General features: G+C 35.2%; 1 protein-coding gene across 3 annotated transcripts in view; it reads right to left on the bottom strand.

The window, feature by feature from the left end:
• Window positions 1-22,057, bottom strand: part of tmod2 (tropomodulin 2) — a 54,727-nt gene that overhangs the window by 9,503 nt on the left and 23,167 nt on the right. For all 3 annotated transcript variants that reach the window (XM_039770316.1, XM_039770318.1, XM_039770317.1), the window contains 2 exons: window positions 6,789-6,925; window positions 2,980-3,136 (listed from right to left, as the gene is read on the bottom strand). In XM_039770316.1, coding sequence (XP_039626250.1) covers window positions 2,980-3,136; window positions 6,789-6,914 — 283 coding nt within the window. In that variant the 5' untranslated portion in view covers window positions 6,915-6,925. The remainder of the gene's footprint in view (window positions 1-2,979; window positions 3,137-6,788; window positions 6,926-22,057) is intronic.

The following is a 22,057-nucleotide window of genomic DNA, read 5'->3' as shown; positions in this document are numbered from 1 at the left end:
ACACCAACAATTCCCGTGAGAAATCCTTATTTATATATATATATATATATATATATATATATATATATATCCAGCGCTGCAAAGTAGTGTCAAAGACTGTCCAGGAGCTCACGAATGCCCGTATCCAATTCTGGGAGGGGATCCCCCAGAACACACTGGCATTGTGTGGAGTAGATACAGGCACATGGAGGCCACATAAACTACTGAGTCACATTACGACTTGCTGTTCTGAAATTCATTCAAGTTGGATCAGGCTGTTATTTAAATTTGTAACTTGACTTTTAGTGTGATGGTGTGATGTTGAATCAGTCCTCATTGGGTTGCTGATTTTGGTTTCCATGGACCTTTGTTATGTTATTTTGTTCTCAAAGAATTGCACAGTATTGGTCACTTAATTTTTTTTGAGCAATTTAATAATGGATAAATGTAGTGACAAGTCAAGTAAAATGACACCTTTTATTGGCTAACTAAAAAAGATTACAATATGCAAGCTTTTGAGGCAACTCAGGCCCCTTCTTCAGGCCTGAATCACAGGGCATAAGACCACCTCTATAATAATCCAAGTTACAATATCTGGTAATGTCCGTTACTTTAGTGTTATAAAGCAAAAAGGAAAAGAGGAAGTGAATATATCTAACTGTGGAAATAAAGCAATACTGGAGTGGGATCATAATATGCAAAAAACATTTCAAGTATACATATTCTAGTTGTGTTTCTCTTTATTTCACACATGCCCACCTAAAGAATGCCAGTTACTAACAATCCTCTAAGACATAAAAGTGTCAGACAACATTGAGAAGCAGTATATCTCAGTGGTAAGTGGTTTCCATTCTAAGCACAAATCAAAACTCTTAATTACACAAAACAACAAACAGAAGGGTATCAGGAAATCAGAAATAACTTTCAGACAAAAAGTCAGAAAATAAACAGAGGCCTCTCTCTATGCATTCCTCTTTTAACAAGAAAAACAGAATAGCGTAAATATAAAATAATGCCCTGCTCAACAAAACAAGCATTGTACCAAAAAAATTCTTGTGTAGCACACAATGTCACCTAGAAAACTACCAACAGGGTGAGGCTTGTTATTTAAACAAAACAAACGTCAACAGCTACAATGTAAGAGAGAGTTTGAGTGCCCACTTCTCTCCTATCAAATAAGTCTGGAAGTGCATAGCAACAGTGAGAGGAAGCTGATATTATGAACAGCACAAAGCACTATAAACATTACTGATTAATCAACAAATTAAACACAGTTAAGAAATAAAATGGCTTTGAGATTCTTAACTACAAAAATGTCAGTAGATTGTTTCTAACACATGTTAACAATAAGAGTGTTATGCAATATATTTTGCAACTTCTGTGACAAAAGCAAAACTATTTACCTCTATAATTTTTAGTGCTGACTAAACTTTTTTTTCCCCCAGATAAAGTTGTTGCCAAAAATCATGCTGTATCTGCTCAATTTAGCTCATCCTTCAATGCCTTCACTAGGGAGATGTGTTAATGGCTGAGGAATTTCACTAGCCACAAATTTGACTAATAAAAAACACATGTTTTAAAAAAAGTGCCTCCTTACCAAAAAGGCCAAATAAAGCACATTAAAATGAAAAACAAGTGTTACAATCACATATTTTGAATCCGTACAGCATTGAAAAATTAATGATAAAATGACAAACTGGATGAAAAAAAGAAAAAAAACACCTAGACGTAATTACTAGATCATAAGAGTTTGAAAATCCTTTTAATTTGTACCCTGTAGACTTAAAAAAGGCTTACGACCAGATTTGTCATGCTTCAATATTAAAGGTGCAGCAAAAATTAAAGGTTTACAAGGCTTTCATTCTATTAGTGCTGCAGAACAAGAGCTGTGTTCACAAATTTTGTTATCCCGTTGTTTTTTTGTTATTCCATGGGGCTTAATGTTGGACTATTAGACTCCACTAACAATGTGACTTGTCTCATTTCCTATTAATGATATTACTGTCATCAAAGCACTACTAAGACTTGGAGATCAAGATGTATGAGTGATCTGATGTTTCAACTCTACACTTTGCAGATGATGAGGTCTTCTTGCCTCATCAGATTGTGATCTCCCCTGTGCACTGGAGCGGTTTAAAGCTGGGTATGATGCTGTCCAAATGACAGTTCATGGCTCTCACTCAGAGAATAATTGTTTTCTGTAGGTAAGTAAGAGAAGAGAAGCAGATTTGAGTGAAAGAGCTGCAGTACCTCAGGATATTTGTTCAAAAGGGAGGGTACAGATGATTGTGAGACAAACTAATTGGTCCAGCAGTGACAGTTTTCCAAACACTGTACTAGACAATGATTGTAAAGCAGAAGAAGCATTTGGTGTACTGAATCCTTATTGCCAGCTATAGGTAATGATTGAAACAACACAAAAACAAGAATAAGCAACTAAAAAGAGGATTTTTCTGCAAGGTTGATATGGTGAGGAACTCTACAGTAGAGCAGGACTTTGGAGTAGAACCTCTGCTTACTCATGAACTGAGAGAGGCATGTAGTTAGGATGCTTCTTGGTACCTTCTGCAATATGTGTATCATGTAGGATTAACTGGGAGAAGACATAGGATCAGAGCTCAATGGAGGGAATTCTCACTCTCGGCAGGACTGAAAGATCCTGAGAAATTCCCAAGAGCTGGACTATATCTGGGCATTAATTGGTTTTGTCTGTTCTGACCAGCACATTTTCAGTGTTTGTTTCTTTTTTTTTTTTAATTAAGTTAATCTTATTGAGTGTGACACGCTGAAACCTATTGTATATTAAAATTGTTCTGCATACCTTAACTTTTATTACTGCAACAAATTACCTAACAGTGCAATGTTACCAAATGCTAACTCAGTATACAGTCCTCACAAATGTGGTTTAAAATGATGCTAAAGAGCATTTATACATAACTTTGTAAAACATTCTAGTAAACTGTCTGGAAGAAATAAAAAAATATTTAGATGTAAGGGTACCTTTCTTTTCTCCTTTGAAAGGCACTACATCTTCTCTGTCTTTGTGTTCCAGGGCCTGCTTTTCCAAGAAGGCAAGTAATCGATCACGGTCAAAGGGGCCTGTGGCTGATTTGACAGTCTGATCTTTTTGACGCAGGCCAGCAGGCAAAAGTGCATTCTGAAATATAAATAGTAAAGTAGGACTCTGTTATGAAACATACAAAATTAAGTCTATTACCTTATCTATCTGTTGTTGATTAACACATCAGGTAGCTGTTTATAAAAATACAGACATGGGTGACTCAGCTCAGCAAAACACAGTATCTGAATCACTTCTACTTCAAGCCCATGTTAAAAGAAAGAACTGCAACCTCTCTCTCTCTCTCACCTCTCACTCTTTTTTTTTTTTGTTTTAAACATAAGCAGAGGGTCTAGCTAGTAAAGGTCTCACAGGGTCCCATACTTATCACAGTACACTTCAATTCTTTCATTAACTTCTAAACATAAACCGGTATCTTTTCATATCATCTACTCTCCTTACCATTTCACTTATTTCTGACAAAAGTGCAGAACACAGAACCAGAAATAAAGCACGCATCAACTAACTTTTCCACCTGTTTATTCATTCAAATTCGATTCATTCTTATAAAACATACTTTCACTTGGGATTCCAATGTGCTATACAATTACAAATACTGTATAATAAAAAAGAAGTGCAAAACAAAGACAAGAGAAGCATCATGCAGTTTGTTCAAAAATATACATTCCACCCGTGCATCTGAAAATACAGACTTTAATATATTGAAACACTTTTATTCTATAACTCCAGATGAGCAAGGATTTTTTTTTTTTTTATTTAATGGTCCTTTTAAAACTAGCATGCTAATTTTTCTTGAAAAGAAATCTAGGACCTTTTCTCTTCCAGTATCAATGATATATGAATAAAGTAAAAGGAACACAAAGCCATTTCATTGCATCATTGGAGGTTAATACAAGGAAAAAGGAAATGTTCAAAACGGATGTTATGTTACATGTTCAGCTGCAAAAATGGTTAATGTTCTAATTTTGAAGGAAGTTGGAAAACAAACATATCAAGAGGCTCAACAGGGCAATGATATGCAGCTAAAATACATAGACCCCATGCACCAGCTATATTAAAATACTGAATCAGTCAAGTAATCCCGCTATTTCCCATACATTCATTTTCTATATCTGTTTTTTACAGATACAAAGTCAGACAACCAGAGATTATACAATACATTTAGTTTTTGTACAGCTCTCTTCACTGAGTGCAGCAGCAGAGTGTTCTGACAAATTCTCAGATAAAATGCTAGTATAGATTAAACTAATAACTAAACACAGAATTAGTACATGCAGTGGATATAAAAGGTCTACACAACCCTGCCAAAATCACAAACTTTGTGTAATAAAAAATTCAACCAATTTGCAACTTTATTGCAAAATTGCAATCTTTACAAATAAGGGTGAAAACAAATCAGAAGTGTTTAGTGAAAAATGGAAACAAAATTCTTTAAAAACCTGTAATAATCAAGGAAGTGGCTGCGTTCAGAATCAACCAATCACAACACGTCTCATCTCAAATAGTAGTAAATATACACCTGACATCTATTAAAGTGGGTCTGATTAAACTTTCAGAGAGTCTGGCTGTTCCTGTAGAATTATTCTGATATCCTCTTGGTTGCAACATGTTCCAAAAGCCATTGTCTGCAAAGAGGTTTTAAGACATGAACAGGATCTCATCATTGAAACGTATCAGTCAGGACAGGGGTACAATAAAAATCCCAAGCATTAAACATCCCATAGAACACAGTGAAGCGGAGAAAACATGGCTCATCAGTGACTCTACCAAGATCAGGACGTCCCTCCATGATTGATGGGAAGACAAGGAGAACACTGGTTAGGGTGGCCACCAACAGGCATACAGCAACATTAAAGCAGCTGCAGGCTTTCCTGGCAAGTACTGGTTGTTCCCTACATGTAATAACAATCGGTCATATTCTTCATATGTCTAGTTTGTGGAGTAGGGTAGCAGAATGAAAGCCTTTTCTAACAAAGAAAAACATCCAAGCCCAGCTAAGCTTTGCAAAAAAGTATGCCCAGTCTCCCACAACCATGCCGAAAAATGTATTATGGTCTGATGAGACCAAGATTGAACTACAGTATTTGGCCATCATTCCAAAATATGTTTGGAGTAAAAAATAACACTACACATAATCAAAAGAATATCATACCCAGTGAAGCATGATGGGGGAAGCATCATGCATCGGGGCTGCTTTTCTTCAGCTGGAACTGGGGCTTTAGTCAAGGTGGATGGAATCATGAATAGCTCCAAATATCTGTTTATTTTGGCACAAAACCTTTAAGCATCTCCTAGGAATTTGAAGATGAAGAAGAACTTCACCTTTCAGCATAACAATGATCCAAAGCATACTTCAAAATCAGCAAAGCAATGGCTTCATCAAAGGAGGATCAAAGCTCTGGAAAGGCCCAGCCAGAGCCCAGACTGTAAACCAATTGAAAATATGTAGGGTGAGAGATGTGCAGAGGAGATGCCCTCATAATTTGACAAATCTGAAATGTTTTTGCATAGAGGAGGGGGGAAAAAATTAAAAAAAAAATTAAAATCACCAAGTACTGATGTGCCAAACTGATAAATTCTTACCTAAAAAGACTGAAGGCTATAATAAAATCAATAGGTGCTTCAACTAAGTATTAGTTTAGGATTTATCTCGGTTGAATTTTTTTATTACACAAAATCTGCGGTTTTGGCAAGGGTATTGTAGAATTTCTTATATCCACTGAATGGTATAAAGATACAGATTAAAAAAAAAAAAAAACCACAGAGAAAACTAAGACTAGTATAAATGGAAGTCAGCAATATCCATCCATTAATTGATTGTTGAACCATGGCCATTTGACAACAGAGGAGGCCAGAATTTTAAGAGAGAAAGTCAAAGACAAAGTCAGATACAGACAGAGTCCTGGAGACCTTGGCCAACTTGATACCCACCACTTCTTGGACCTTCTTATAGTATTATCCTGACTGTAACAGTTATAACTTCACTGCACAATACTCATATGCACACAAATTAGGCCAGACTAAATGTTATACCCCAAAAAATTAGGAAAAATTGTTTTTCCCCCCTAAAAAAAATATTAAAAAAAGGAGTTTTGACTAGTCCAAAATCAGGAACCAAATACAAACTCTCCTCAAAGTGAAATTATTAGAGGTTTACTGAATATTTCTTTGAGAGGATATGGTCAAGAAAATGGATGCCTGGAAGCACTGATTGGTCCACTGATTCTGCTCTGTATAACTTTGAAAATGATCCTCTATTTTGTCCTATTACTGGTAACCCTGTTTCCTCCCTAAATTATTTGATCGAGACATAACTCGGAGCAATGCAGACAGAGAATGTCCATTTTCCACCCAGTACACAAATTCTATTTTTGAACATATTGTTAACATTTTGAGGGGAAAGGGCATATAGAGAAAAAGCAATACACAGAGCCTCGTAGAACAGGTGCAGGTTGCTACCACCCTGCCTTCTAGAACTGATGCAATACTGGCAAAGCTTGTGTCAAATTTAACATTAACAAAGTTCAACTTATCATTGCTGTCTAGATCTTTCTTGGTATAGAGTACCATTTTTTCTTTCACGTGAAATCTTTTTTTTGCTATGCAAATGAGCTAGTTACACAGAGTAACAGAGTTGCAGGTGTTAAATAAAAAAGGGCACTTAATTCTTATTTATATAATTTTTTTCTAACAAACAAACACAGCTCAATAACTGAATCACTGTACTTGCCTCTGGGTCAAGCTCCTCTAGAGCACTTTCCAGTTGCTTCAGCTCATCTTCTGATAGCTTATTTAGAATTTCATCTTCATCAATCTCCTTGTACTTTTCCAAGTCCCTTCTGAAAGGCAGTTCCATGACTGGGGTCACTGTGTAAGTGAAAAAGTAAAAAAAAAAATAAAAACAAACAATTGCTAAACTTTTTTTTTTTTAATTTAACTCTATAACTAAATTAACTGCAGTCTAAACTGCACTGGTAATTAAAATCTTGAAATGCTCTTCAGATACTTCAATGTTGAAGGATAAGAGCAATACCATTATGAATAACAGGAGGTAGACCAGATAGAAAATATTGGGTAGTCTTGAAATTATTGATGCAACTAAATCTCTGTTCTAGGCCTGTCTAAATTGCTTTTAGTATCTGTACAAACTGCTAGTGCTTTAAAAACAAAAGCATCTTCGGACAGATACTGGACTGAAAGATGCTATATAAATAAAATATATTCTTATTATCATCATCACCCATTATTATTATTATTATTATTATTATTAATTGGCACTGCTGTTTCACAGCCCTAGGTTAGAGTATAATACCTGGTACAACTATTATTTCAAAGAGACTTAGAGAGTTTGCTGATGGTTAATGGTTAAGCATTCATCCATATTTAACACTTTCTTTTAAATACAAATTAAGTCATCAAGTCAATAAGTCAGAATGGAAGTACAGTATACCACTTTAGCCAAAAATTGGGAATAACTAAGAAAATAAAGGCAAAATGTGTTGGATTTTGGCAAAATATATTTTGGTCTGTCTGATTTTCCACAAGACAAAATAAAAATACAAATACAGCGACAGTTAGAGAGGGAGAGATAACATCACAAGCTGAAAAAACCTCTTTCTGTAAGATAAAATAGAGCCATTTCTTGACCAACCCTGGGAAATGCAGAAGCTAGACTGGGAGACTTTCATATTTCCACATGTGGAGACTATAAACATTGTAAATGAACTCTGCAAGGTGCAACACAAATATTAGCCCAGGTATCAAATCAGGCACAAATTCCACCCATAAAAAGTTCAGTGTCTAGTAATCAACAAAATAATGAGTTTCTTGAATTATAAACATGAGAACTTGCTTATAAGGTGGCTAAATGAAAATAAACACACAGACATTACAGTACAGGATATCAAGCTCAGAACCCTGGCAAACCTCATCATAATGCTCAAGTGTAAAGCCTCAAAATCTTCTGAAGCTTTTTTATCCAATTAACAAAATTTAAACCTATTAAGATTTGCTTTCAAAAGTCACATTAAATCAATTCCCACTAACGCTTTATGGAGAGTATAACTCTTATGACATGTAACATTAAAATTTCAGCTTTTACCCTTTTTCATGATGTAATGGTGTGTGTGTGTGGTTAGGGGGGCATGACTAACAACAGCCTTTAAATGTGGCCAGTCCTATCGCCTGCCTCCCTGCAGACTTCAGCTTCAGAATGGTAAATGATCTCTCTGTCCCACTACAGCACAGGGGGTCAGTGGGGGTGGGGAAAGGAACACATTTTCATTATAACTTCCAAGAAGGCGGGTTCATTTCTGTGGGAACGCAAATTACAAAAAGGAAGTTTGGAGCCAGATAAAAAGTTAAACTGCCTGCTTTTAATCATGCCTCCCAAAATAACTGCGCATCTTTGAGGAACATTTTATTCTGGGCAAAACTATAACATTTCTAATAGATGGTGGCTTATTAATTCTGTAAGAGCCGATCTTAGAAAGTTAAGGTTCTGAGTTAGATGTTTGCTTAAATTGAATAGGATATAAATGTCTTTTATAGTCATAGCTTATGGTATGGTCTTTTCCCCCTATAACTTAGCAAGAGATAGAACCTTCTTACTATAACTGAGTAACAGTGTGATAATAAGCTGTTTTTGTTTGGAACAGGTCCCTGTAAAGAGGGACTTGAAAGACCCATTTTTAGCTTAGAAATGGGATAAGCATACAGTTTTCTGACCGTTTTGAAATGGTTAGAAATGTTAAGTAAATAGTAGCGATTTGAGATGTAACAAGATTTAAGCTTAGAATTGAACTTTTCTTAGCATTAATTTTCCCTTTTTTGCTATTTTAATTTCCCTTTTTTTGTCTAATCTGTCTTACTTTAAAACTTAACTAAACTTTCAAAAATGAAGATATTTTGTCTGTGGAATCATTTCTGCGCGTCAGGCTTTTGTTGAATCCCATTTTTTGAGTTGAAGCTGCAGAACTTTAGTAATTTTGGGAAAACGCAGCTACAAATTCCAAAGGGTATGTACAGCATCACTAAAAAGAAGGAAAATCCTATATTCAATTAATGGTAAAGATCAACATTAGGAACTCTGTCCGTAAAGAACAGCTGACACAATACAATATATTGTGCATTTTTTTCAAGTACAATGTTTCATGACATATACAAATTGTATGGCATGTCTTGACATGGTTGTTTCCCCTCCCTGTCTAAGCTAATGCACACCTTGTCCGTCATTAGTTGTGAGGTAATTACTACAGAAAGATGAAAGTTAAAAAATAACAATGTTAACAAAAAATAGTAGTAAAGCAAGTTTAATTACTTTTTTGCAAGATGAAGACAGAGAAGGCAAACCATTACAATAGAATCACTGCAATTTATTTTTATCTTTTTTGCTAATGGTTATTGCTTTATCAGTCAATCATTATTTTAAGTACAGTAATATTCTTCACCATTCAATATGAATGGTACAAAAAGGGATATAAAATATGGAAGTACTCTACTTGGGTTTAGTGTAAAGACAAACATGATCATTAACTAACTTTATGAATCAAGAGGGAAAGTTTGGCAGCATGCGCTGATTGAGATTCAAGTGCAGCCATGCAATGGGTGACACTTCAGCAACAAACTGAACCATGTCAGGTTTTTTTTACAGCGGCTGGAGTGCCAATCCTGCCACCGACCCCCAAGTTGGAGGACTTGCTTACGGGCTTGGACGCAGATTAACGTCATACCTAAGACGAAGCAATTGCAGGTTAAGGGCCTTGCTCAGGGGCCCAACGGAGAAGAGTCACTTCTGGCAATTAATAAGATTTGAACCGGCAACCTTCCAATAGCCAGCAGACACAACTCTGCCCAAATCAAGGTGTATATAACAAATAAACTGAACTGTTGCATTAAAAGATGGATCTGAATGGAGACTGTGTTACAAAATAAGAATGTGTCTCCTTCTATATCCAAAAAGTCTGAGCCCCATAGAAACTGAATTGAAAACAGAACTCTGAATAACCATAGCAGCCTTCACCATAGGAAGGAATTGCTGTGAAACTGGGGTCATTTGATATGTGAGAGAGAGAAATGGTTTTCAAGTGTAGCAGCACAGTAGATAACTTTGCAAAAGAGATCTGACTACCCCCAAAGAATCACCTTCAGCAAGTCTCTCCTGGTGACCAATAATGGCTGCTGGGTTTTGTTGAAGCTGGGCTTTTAATTTAGGTCTTAACTAGACTGGTTTCCCCATATTTGCACTATGAATTTAAAAATCATCATCAAAATATCCTACAAGGGCAGCATAGTCTATATGACTATACTACTCTTGCCACTTTTTTTAATGTTCTTATGAGCCGTACGTTAACATTTAATTTCATAAACACGTATCCCAATATTATTAACTTATACACACAGCTCTATATTCAGTATCCCTTGAGTCCTCCAGTGGAGCTGTATTCCTTAATTATGACGACACAATGCATCATGCCAATGTAATTACTAGGCGTTTTAAGACTGTTGTGTCAAGTGCAAATGGATTTAGACATCGGAAGCTGGCTATGCTACTTGCAAGCAACAAACTTATTTAAACACAAATAATGAAAGAGTCAGCTTTGCAATGTGTATGCTAAAGTGAAACCTGATAAAGACAACTTATAAACTATTTTTAAAACCTGACAGAGAGCATCACAATAGTTACATGGAAGCTTATGAGGAAAGCACTTTAGTCATGTGGCAGAATTATCTGCCAATTAAAGTACATTCGGAACAAAAACCACTTGCTAGAGTGACATTCAAGGAACTGAACGTCAGAATCCATTCTGACATAGTTTAATATTATAATTACACTGTGGTAAAGGACAGCTTACTGGTTAAGGCAACTTTGCATGGACAAGAAGAAAAGGAAAGCATAAAACATGAAGGATAGCAACTATGAAAGTGCAAAATGAAACTCCAAGAAATGAATGACAGTGCCATTTCCAGAAATGTTGAGCTATTATACACTGGGTCACAATGAGGAATTATGAATTATATAGCTAAGAAAGCAAACAAGAAAAACCACCAATTCCAGTAACAACCACTAGAAGCAAGCTCCCCACCCACATCCTGTCCTAGACAGAATGACGAAATAATATGTTCAGTGAAACAGCAGTATCAATAGGTTCATTCTATTCTAGCCTCAATCCAAGTTTCAGTTTCAAAATTTTGAAAATTCTAATTCAACATAAATGAGGCTATACAACAGACATATTGGAAGCATAGTTCTAAAGTCAGAAACATGTGGCTGTGTGAACCAATTTTTAGGAGGGAGGGTGGGGTAGGAAGATTAATCACATGCAAGTACATTTGACCCACCCTTAAAACAGTCATGAAGCAGAAGTTATAAACTGCAGTAACAGGCGCAACAAATCATTCTTGGCACAAGGAGCAAAAGCTAAAAAGCCACATCATAAAACATAAAAAAATATATTTTACAACTACTTTCCACATGAAAGGGAACTAATTTACACGATAATTAGGGAAAGCCAAGCAGTCTGCTTTATTTTAGAGAGGTAAAATGATGACTAACTTCAGTACAAATCTTTTTATTCAGATAAAGAGATGCCAAAATTGTAGACAAGTTTTAGTCAGAAAACACATCTAAATATGTATAATGTATCCTTATTATACCATAAGCATTTTTTTCGTAGTATACTGTAGATTCTAAAAACCATATAATGCCAACAGCATAGTAATATCATTTTCATTTTAATTCTAACATGAACTAAATATTATCTAAACTTAAAATGTCTAGTTTTAGGGCTATAAACATTAAGAGATTTGTGCATTTATTAGTTTGGATTATGCATTTACTTTTTTTTTTTTTTTTTAACTTTGGATAAGAAAATGGTAACAGGCTGTAAATGCAAGACTACTAAACATAAGCAGATAATTAAATTTAATTATTGATTATTTGATAGTAGAGGATGACTTTACAAGTAACATACTTTGACATATAAAAGTTTAATGTAATAACATAGACCCTGAAAACAGAAAAAAAAGAAGAAAAACTAAACAAATGTGCTTAATGAACAGATTGAATATGTAGTAGTGGTTGTGGTAGTGGTAATGGTAGTAGAAGCAGTAGTGCTGTCACAGGTATATCATCATCATCATCACTTGTTTATTAGTCTACTTCCAGGTTTATTAAGGTTAATTGGTTGCCACTACCCCCAAATCTTTTTTCTTCATACTTTAAGGTCCTCGGCTCCCTTTGGGATGAGACCCAGTCTTTTCATATCCTAGGGCACCTCTTTACTCAATCATACTCAACCACCTTTATTTGCTTCTCCTTAGTATAACACATATTGACTCCTGCCCAATACATTCTCTTAACCTTGGCATTCATCTTCTCACTCTGTGGCATTGCACAAACACAACTGATTATTCTCTTTCAGTTCTTTCTAGCTTTGCTTCATGTTCTGACTTCACCAGCCATGTTTCACTCTCATAGGGCATGCTACTCATTACACAGCTTTTAAAAAAAATTCCCTTTAATTCCAGAGACTCCTTTAAGAAGAAAGAATGGGGGACAGCTCCCAGAATTTCCCACACTTGCTATCACTGCTACCCCCACACCACTTAAATCTCACAAAGTAGGAGAACTTCCCTACTTTTTCCAAAACAACTCCATTGCCTATATCTACATTTACAACATCAGCATTCTGTATCCTTTACCCACACTTTTCACAGATTTGCTGTCAGCCTTCTACTCTTTCCTCCACTGCATCTTTTATGCACCTACTTTCAAAAAATCTTGCTTAGGATCAAGTTTCTTCCAGTGCCAATATTACACTTGTCAAACAGTGATGCAAACCACATTTCAAATGTTTATACTAGTGTTGGATTAATTTTAAAATTTTGACTTTGGTACCAATACCACCTTTTGTACTTAGTACTGGTACCTAAAAAAAAGGTGTCAGTATGCAGCCATTAACTTCCATTGCCAAATTTACTATAATGCTAGTATAGTATCTATTTAAAAATTTGGAAGTTTGGTATTTTTTTTAGTACTGGTATACCATGTGCCACTAAGTCACACACCGTCATGTTGCACAGGTCATTCAACTCCAGGCCCTCCTGCCGCCTTAAACATTTCTGACACCACTCCATCTTCGGAGCTTTTATAACCTCATCTTTTGAAATTTACAGCTCAGTCCTTCTATTTTCTCAGAAGAAACATCATTATCCTATCCGGTTCAGTTCTCCTCATGCAGCAACTTCTCCTTTACTGCACTGTACTTATTCTAGGTATCCTTTACCCCATTACCATCAATCATGATGTGCCCTTCGTCATTTTTTAACCAACTAACACCTACTAACACCCTGTCTTTCTAAAGCTGCCAGCTTTGGGATACTGAACACATTTCTGTTTCTTTCCTCATTCTACAGCTCAAGTATAAACATCTGCATCTTCACTATCACAATTCCACTACTGGCATTTCACTTTGCTTCCTTGTAGATCACCCTGTCACCTGCTGCCTTTATCCCAGTCTTTTACAGTATTGCGTCTTCTCCTCAATTACCATCTTTCCTTCAGTACTCCACCACACTTCATTGTGCCTTGGCAGTCTCTCTGTCCAGCCACAGACGACTTCTTTTATAAACCATACTTTCTCCATTGTTATTGCACTTGCCATTCACACCTGGTGCTTCAGATATTACATTTGCCTTTACTACTAATATTTCAACAAACTTAATTATCCCACTCTCCTCCTTCAATTTCCAGACCTTTAGCTTCAGGACTTGCTTCCTTTCTCTTTCATTTATGCCTCAAACTAAAAGACCTCCGACAACCAAGCCAAGTTGAACTCTTACTTGCATATACAACCAACATAAACACGTAGCTACTACTTCTCTCGGGGACCATAATAAATAAGATTGCAGTAAAACACACAAATTCACTGTAATTAATTTAAAAATGCAGCCTACATAATTATTGTGAGGTAATTTAGTCAGATTGGTCTGTGACATTGAAACATAAGTCTTGTATAAACATCAATCACATTCAATGGAAAACAGAAGAAAAAAAAAGTACAGTGACAGCAAGTAGGCGAGATTTCGTAATAATACAGAAAAACTACTGAATTGCAGAAGAAACACAGACAGAATGGCATGCTTACAACCTTTAAGTCACAGGTGGTATTGTAATACTCTGTGAAGAGTGATGTGAAATCACTGGTTTTAAATTGATAAGTTTTAGAGAGAATACATTTTTGTATATCTAAAGCACAGTGACATGCACTGAACTGTCATTATCTTTTGTTTTTGTGCATTCGTCATTAGCCATCCATTTTCTAAACCTGCATTACTGAGTCACCACAATCTTAGCAGGACAGGGTGCAAAGTAAGAAACACCGCCTAAACAAGATACTAGCTCATCTCATGGCATACTTACCTAAACATAATCCACTACAGGAAGTTATCATTGGAGGAATGCAAGCTATCGCAATATGTATTTTCACAAAGTCTTGAGTAAAGGGCATATATAGACAACAAAAACAAACAGTCATATTATCAAACTGAAATCTACTTTGTATTCTCACAGGCACCTCTTAAAAGAAGAGCATACATCACGAGATAAATGATTGTGTATCAGAAATCTCTACTCAAGTCTCAAGTAGAACATGGCACAACTGGAAACCTTTTTTGTTTTTGAAAAGCCATATTGAGAAGAGTTGGGGGGCATGACTGCTTTTGGCATAAATATGCTTAAAAATTATAGTATGAAAACCCTACACTGAAGTAGTGGTGAGAAATGACCTTGTGCTTTCCATTCCTTGATCACTGCACCACTGTGGCTACCATCTGTCAAGTAAGCAAGACGTTACTTTTGCCTGTTGAAACAAGATGTCTAGGAAACGAACACTAATTAAAAAAAAAAAAAAAATCATTTTTCATATCTTGTCAAGACTCCCTACAAGATTTTCATCCAATGCAGAGTACAATAATAAAAATTTAATAAACTGATCTATAATACAGTTCTTACTGATGACTGCAAATAATAATACAACACTGGGTAACTAGAAAGGCATGCACCTGAAAGCTATCATCTTCTCCTGCCAGGTAAAAAAACAACTTTACACACAGGGTGTTTGACCATTATGAAGCAGACTGTGCGGACTATTAGCTGCACTTGCATTAGCCAAGGTTTTAGTTTCAGTGGGTGCCACAGGCAATCAATAATCCATAGTACTTGTACATTTGACCACTCAAATGACCAGACTAATTTTCAAACATGGTAACCTCACATAAAACAGCAAAAGTAAGCATTACATGAGTAATAGCAAAAAAGAAGTTGAGGGCAATGTAAAAAAGCCAATTAAGTCTTTAAAAGTATTTTTTCACCCACCATACATTAATACAAAAATACATTTTATGATTTCCCCAAGAATAAATTGCATGGCAAGACTGAGTTTATTCAGTCATGAGTAAAGACCCATGAAAAAAATTCAATGGCAATGAGGAAAACATAACTTTGTATGAGGTAAATTGGGAATGTCTGGCTGTGTGCTTTCCTATAATTCAATAGTTCACAGCAGGTATGTGGCTATAAACAAGGGTGATTCAATTCAAATTTGATCAAATAGAGGCTCAGCAAGGTTCATGCTATACAGGGGATGGAGTTATACTTTATATATTTCAGGATAGTAGCAGGGTGTTGTACCATGTTAGTCATTATAGATGTAATGAGAAGTCAAGCAAAATGGCACCTTTTATTGGCCAACTAAAAAGATTACAATATGCAAGCTTTCGAGGCAACTCAGGCCCCTTATCCAAGTTCTCAGTGTCATGATGATATTTTTTATTATTATTAATAATAATAATATGTTACAGAAATAAACATCACTAATGAAGAACAGTAAGGGTGTCCATCCATTTCACTTACTGAGGGAAATTCTCAGGACAGTTAATATTTGACAAAACTGCAAACATAATAAAGAAAGGTCAGGAATATTTGTTATGTTGGCTTGGTCAAAGGAATGACAAAGCACCTGGCAATTAGTCACTGTTCTGGTTTGTGGCTACGGTGGAGATCTTGCTTACCATCCAGGTATAAACTGATTTTGTTTTTTTTTTTAAACTACAAAAAAGCTGAAAAAATGATAAATGTGTGCACTGTGTGTTACCAGAGTATGCATCTTGCAGTAACATATTGTAAATCATTTTCAGCATTACCCCTATTATTGAAATTAGTGGGGTGGCTACCCAGTAAACCCAATCACCCATTCAATAATCTGTAGGCACTGACTCCAGAGGGGTGGGGTAAAGGAATGTGGCATCCAATCTTAAAGCAAACTGATTTAAGTAGTGTGTTAAATTGCCTTGAGTTCTTCAAAGTGTCCACACTGTAATGAAGTTGCCTATGCTTCCATTTATCTTCTAATGTTCTGTACGTCAGTTGGCTGACCAAATTACCCTAAACTTGCACTTCCAAAGCTTTGTAATATGCGACTTCAAATTTGTGTAAAAGCTTTTTTTTAGTCATGCACTGTGATTTACTTCAAGTGACAACTACAGTGACTGAGAGGTGACAAAATATTAGCAATTACAGCCCTTAAGAGTGATATGTCATTACTCTAAAAGTTACTGTGAATTGTTTCAAGACAAAAATTGAATACTTTAGGAGATTAGATAGATAGATAGATACTTTATTAATCCTGTACCCCCATTTACAAAGTAAATGCATTCTTGCAGTACTCGTCCCCATTCAATAATTTAATTCATAATGCAAAACAGAAGACAGTCTTCTGACCTTCTACCTGATCTTTAGAAAAATATAAATTTAGTTAAATGTGTATGGCATGCCTTTTTTGAGTGTTGTTCAAATTAAAATATGTATTCTTTTTTGTAGTAAATAATTGGCAATCTTAATATTAATTTAATGATGTTAGCACTCTCTGCAAACATTGCCACACACTACAATTTTCCAGCGTAAACGCCGACTTTTGACTACTCACATATCACACCTGTACTATTAAACTCCACAGTATTAACTAATGATAAAAAAGACAGCTTTTCTTTTCTAACACAAACAAAAAAAAAAATCAATAAAGTTGAAGAAGGAATTAATTTGGATTGAAGAGAACTTTTAATATTTTCCAGTAAAACAGAAAATGAACTGTTTTGTATAAAAATGAACCTGCTGATAAAAGATGATAATGCTATTTATCTCTACTTCTACAAGACACAATCAAGAGACTATATTCAGACTCGGTACCAAACCTTCATGCTGTTCCCTTGTTTAATGTTGGTGTGACTTGCACACCCCAAAGCCCCAAATTTTGATCAGGCTAACTGAACACACTATATTTTTGTCACATAAGCCATAAGTAACAGAGAAGCATGTGCGATGACCTGTCTAGATGGGTCATGGCTCTTCTCAGCCCTGACAAAGAAAAAGGGGTTTTGAGCAAGGTACAGAGAGAGATACATTGTACTATACAAGTTATCCATTTATTTATTTTCGAAAGCCCCCAGATCAACATAACTCACAGAGGGAGCCAATCCCAGCTCCCAGCAAGAGTACATTTAGGTCTGGAATCAAAGGCGACAGGCGCACAAACAGACAGTCATGCAAAGCCAGTTCAATGTTACAAGATTAACATAAAACACACAATTGTGTGATAGAATAAAGGAGAAAAGCTAAATACCTGGAGAATATCCACATAGGCAAAGGAAGAATGTACATGCTCAATAAAAATGGTTTGGGGTAGGGAAGGGTTACAGTTTTACTAGTTAAATTTTCTGCCACAGGATGCTAGTGTTTTCCATAAAAAAAACCATACACAAAACAGTTACACAATAATCCTAATGTGCAGACCACAAGTGCAACACTGTTTATACTGCAGCTGCTGCCAGCAGTGGATTAGGTTAATCCATTTAAGTAAACATAATGCTCTTACAAATGAAAGTCAACTTTCTTTGTATAATTGTCAATGTTAATTTATTAATAAATGTTTACCAATCCTAGTGTTTCAAAGAGTGCAGTATGTTTCTTAAAAGCCAGAAATACTTTGTTTAATGTACAGTGATGGTGGAGGGGTGGAGATTGGCTGCTATTATCATTTTTATTAAATTTTACAGACCAGAGGTTACACCTTGAGCCAAGGACAAAGACAATTTTGCTGAGCTGAAAGGTCTAGAAGGAAAATGTTCAGTTACATTTAAAAGAATGTCCAGGTGACAAAACTCTGCAAGGAGACAAACAGACACAATGATTTCCAGGGGTTCATTCTTTAAGGAGATTCTCTGGGGGCCACAATATGTAGGAAGAAATTACTACAAATGACTGAAAGCCTGTCTGGAGCCACATACGACATCCTGAAACAAAGATCCTTGAAGCTTACTGGCCATTCATTTTATTTTTAATTGTTTTTAATACAGCACAGAGGGGTTTAGCCCTTTATATAATATCAGAGTGAAAGGGTACAGAATTCTCGTGTTAAAAAGACTTTACGGAGGAACAGAGTATAAGAAGAAAAACCTTGACAGAAGTGCAGATACAAGGTGCTGACATTACAAAGTTCACTATTTTATTTAATTCCACAGACAAAGAGAAAGCAAATAAATATGCCAAATCCACTTTTGGTTACTAAATACTAATACAAATAAATGTTGGAAATGTTACATATATTATACGTAATACAAATATTTTCTAGGCTTGGTTTATCCCAGTAACCCTCAAATTGTCAAACATATCTTCCTTAATATGATGTCCATAACTACCATACTCAGCTTCAAATAGTCTTAATACCATAATCTCTAAATTGCAACATACACATTATAGACTCTGTTGTAAAGTGTGAAAGGGCAATGGCAGTACAGTACTTAATTGGCAAAAATTATCAGGGGATATTTTTATTTAGAGTCATCAACGGCTCTACAGGGACTTACCTGCTGTACACAAAACTATGAGCTGGAAAGGAAGTTTCTTGCAGAAGAGCCGCAGAATATGAAACAAAAATATATATATATTTTTTTTTTTTTACTGAAAATGGATGTTGTCTTAGAGTAAATTTTATCAAAAATATTTGCAACATCCATTAATCCATCTTCTAACCAACCAATTCAAGGTTTCAGAGAGCCAGTGCTTATCCTGAGATCACTGGATACAACACTGGAGCCAAACCTGGAGTGCCAAACTGTATGTTTACATTATAAAAGCATTAATGAAAGAAAACCTCAATAAAATAAATATGATGCAGTTCAACTACAGAAAACATAGATAATTTACAGGTCTGAAATTCAGGAATGGATGCATATTAACAAATGAAATTAAGTTGACCAGACAACACATGAAATACCTTAGGTTAATACTGTCTGCAATTAACTAAAAGTTAACTAAATTGAAGAATCCTGTTTTTTTATTTGCACTGTCCATACCATCCCAACTTTTTTTTATTTGGGGTTGTACGTAACTACAATGGTGGTAGTAGTAGTATGGTCACATGTACAGAGTGTACTGAACTGTAAGTAATGTCGGTAAATCTTCAGAGGTCTTTACATCTTTCTTTATTCTGATTTTTTTCATTGTGCCAATAATATTGATACCAATACTGCTGTATTGACTATTAGTAGATTGCACTGTCAACTCCAATGCACATTAACTTAATTGGTTTCCACCCCACCTTAACACTATGTGCAGGCTACAAACATTTCCCACTAATTCTTTCCTCCCAAAGACAAGTGGGTTAAATTAAATGTTCCTTCTAAATAGCCCTCCTGCAAGTATGGCTGTGGGAAGGAATGGGCTCTACAACGGCCTGGAACAACTTAAAGGGTTAGTTCTAGCCTTCAATCCAGTGCTGCCAGGAAAGGCTTCAGCACCTCGAAACCTTACATTTGATTTATTGGGTGAGAGAATGTCATGTTATGCAATGTATTCATGTTATATGGAAAACAGAATGCATTAAAACAAACACCATCCCTCAGATTAACTGATAACTGTCCCATACAGCCAAAACGGGGATAGATATTCCGGGGCAATGAGACACATACACATCATATCTTCATGTGAAAGAAATATTCATGTGAAGTATGCGCTTAAAAGAAAAAAAGTGCCATTCACCCTCTAGTAGGGAAAAACACCCAATATAAACACAAGGAAAAATACCCTTTAGGCTTGGCTCTATTTGCATCTGTATAATATAAAAAATAGCCTATGTACAGGTAATCCCAGGTTTGAAAAGCCCTATGAGGGTGACATCTCATTTAGGAGTGAATCCTGCTTTGTGTCCGAAGCTGCTGAAATTGGACATGTCTCTCCTTGCAAATCCTACAGCTAAAATAAAAATAAAAGGTCAGGTTAAGAATATATGTTATACTGATGTATTAGTTAATAGTTGGAATACACCTTATACTGAAGTAACTTTGACCTTGAAACTTTTTTCATGTGTGCTGTATTAAAGGATTAATTAACCTCTTACAAATTAATAAAGAAGGAAAAGAAACAACTATTCATATTACACGGGTTAACATCATAAGCTGGAGTCTGCTAAATATTGCCACAAAATAATAATAATAAAACAGTGTACTTTTAAGAAAAAAGATGTGCAGATTAACACTTCACTGCAACACAAGTGTAACCACTACCCATACTAATTCAAATGGATCACTCATTATTTCTGAGCAAAGCATGTTTATACAACTCACATTTAATCACCACTGTGATCAAAAATCTCAGCAGGTTGCACATTAGAAATGCAAATTTTTTATTTGTTTTCATATTATGAACTGCTTCAGGTCTGCCAAACACATTTACCTAAATTACTACATCAGCCTCCTCCTCATAAGAAGGGAAAAAATAAACAGTTCGTTATTTAAAATTAATTTATCGATTTTGTATATAATTTTTAATAGCAAAAGCATAAAATAATAATATTGTATTAACCAACTATGTTAACCTGAATGAATAATAGTTTACTATATTACTAAATTACTTTGATCAGTGAACCACTCAGCTCTCCCTTTCCAACTACCTAAAACACCCCGATTTTGTAACTCTCCATTTCTATGCTTACAGCAAGTATTTTAAGAATTTAGTGTCTCTCCTTTGCTCTTTTAACACATGAGAACTAATACAAATTAATATAAACCATTACTGTATACAGCAAAAAAAACATACATATACATACTTTCCCGTACACTAAAGATGTAAAGGAACATTAAATATTTCTAAAAAAATCAATCCTGATGTTGCACATTGATTTTGAATTGCAGACAAGTCAAAGAATAATGTCCATATTAAGTATACCAAAATATTGAATGCACAAACTTTTATTTGATAACATCAGCAGTCACAGCAACAGAGTTTAAATCTTTTGAAAAGCAAATTTATGCTGTTGTGGTTTAACATACCGTTTTTCTGTCAAAAATGTTGACAATGTATAACAAGCCAAACATAGATAACAGAGGTCTGAATTACATCTTGTGAATAATATAAACTAGTGGTAACTCATCCCTAACATGAGTGAAGAATGGTATATCTAACCACATGATCATAAACATACCATGCCTGTATATCTATGAAAATTTCTCAAACATTAAAGGTTATCATAAAGCAAATTTTAAAAAAATAACGCTCTAAAACAGGGATAAAGCATATTTAAAAACATGAATGGCATCACACCATATTAAAAAAAAAGTCTAAAAACAAAAATACCAAGCACAAGATAGCACAAGTTATTAAAACCGAAATCTGTTGTATTCTCAACAGAGTAAAACATTTTAAGCTAGCTGAAATCCTAGACACCAGGGTCTCCTATGGAGAATCAACTTGGAAGCAAAAACGCAAATATTTTCCACTGTCTTCTCACAAATTGGTGAAGCAGCTAATGTGCTGGGACTAATTAAAAACTCTCTGGTTGCCAGTTCTGTTTAACAATATCAGAAAATGAAATTCACTCTCTATGACTAAACCAAAATGTATTTTAGGATTTGACGTCTACACCCTACACTAAAAAACCATGTGAA

The sequence above is a fragment of the Polypterus senegalus genome, chromosome 12 (assembly GCF_016835505.1).
Source record: "Polypterus senegalus isolate Bchr_013 chromosome 12, ASM1683550v1, whole genome shotgun sequence".
Classification (NCBI taxonomy): Eukaryota; Metazoa; Chordata; class Cladistia; order Polypteriformes; family Polypteridae; genus Polypterus; species Polypterus senegalus.
This window is presented reverse-complemented; position numbering and strand designations above follow the sequence as displayed.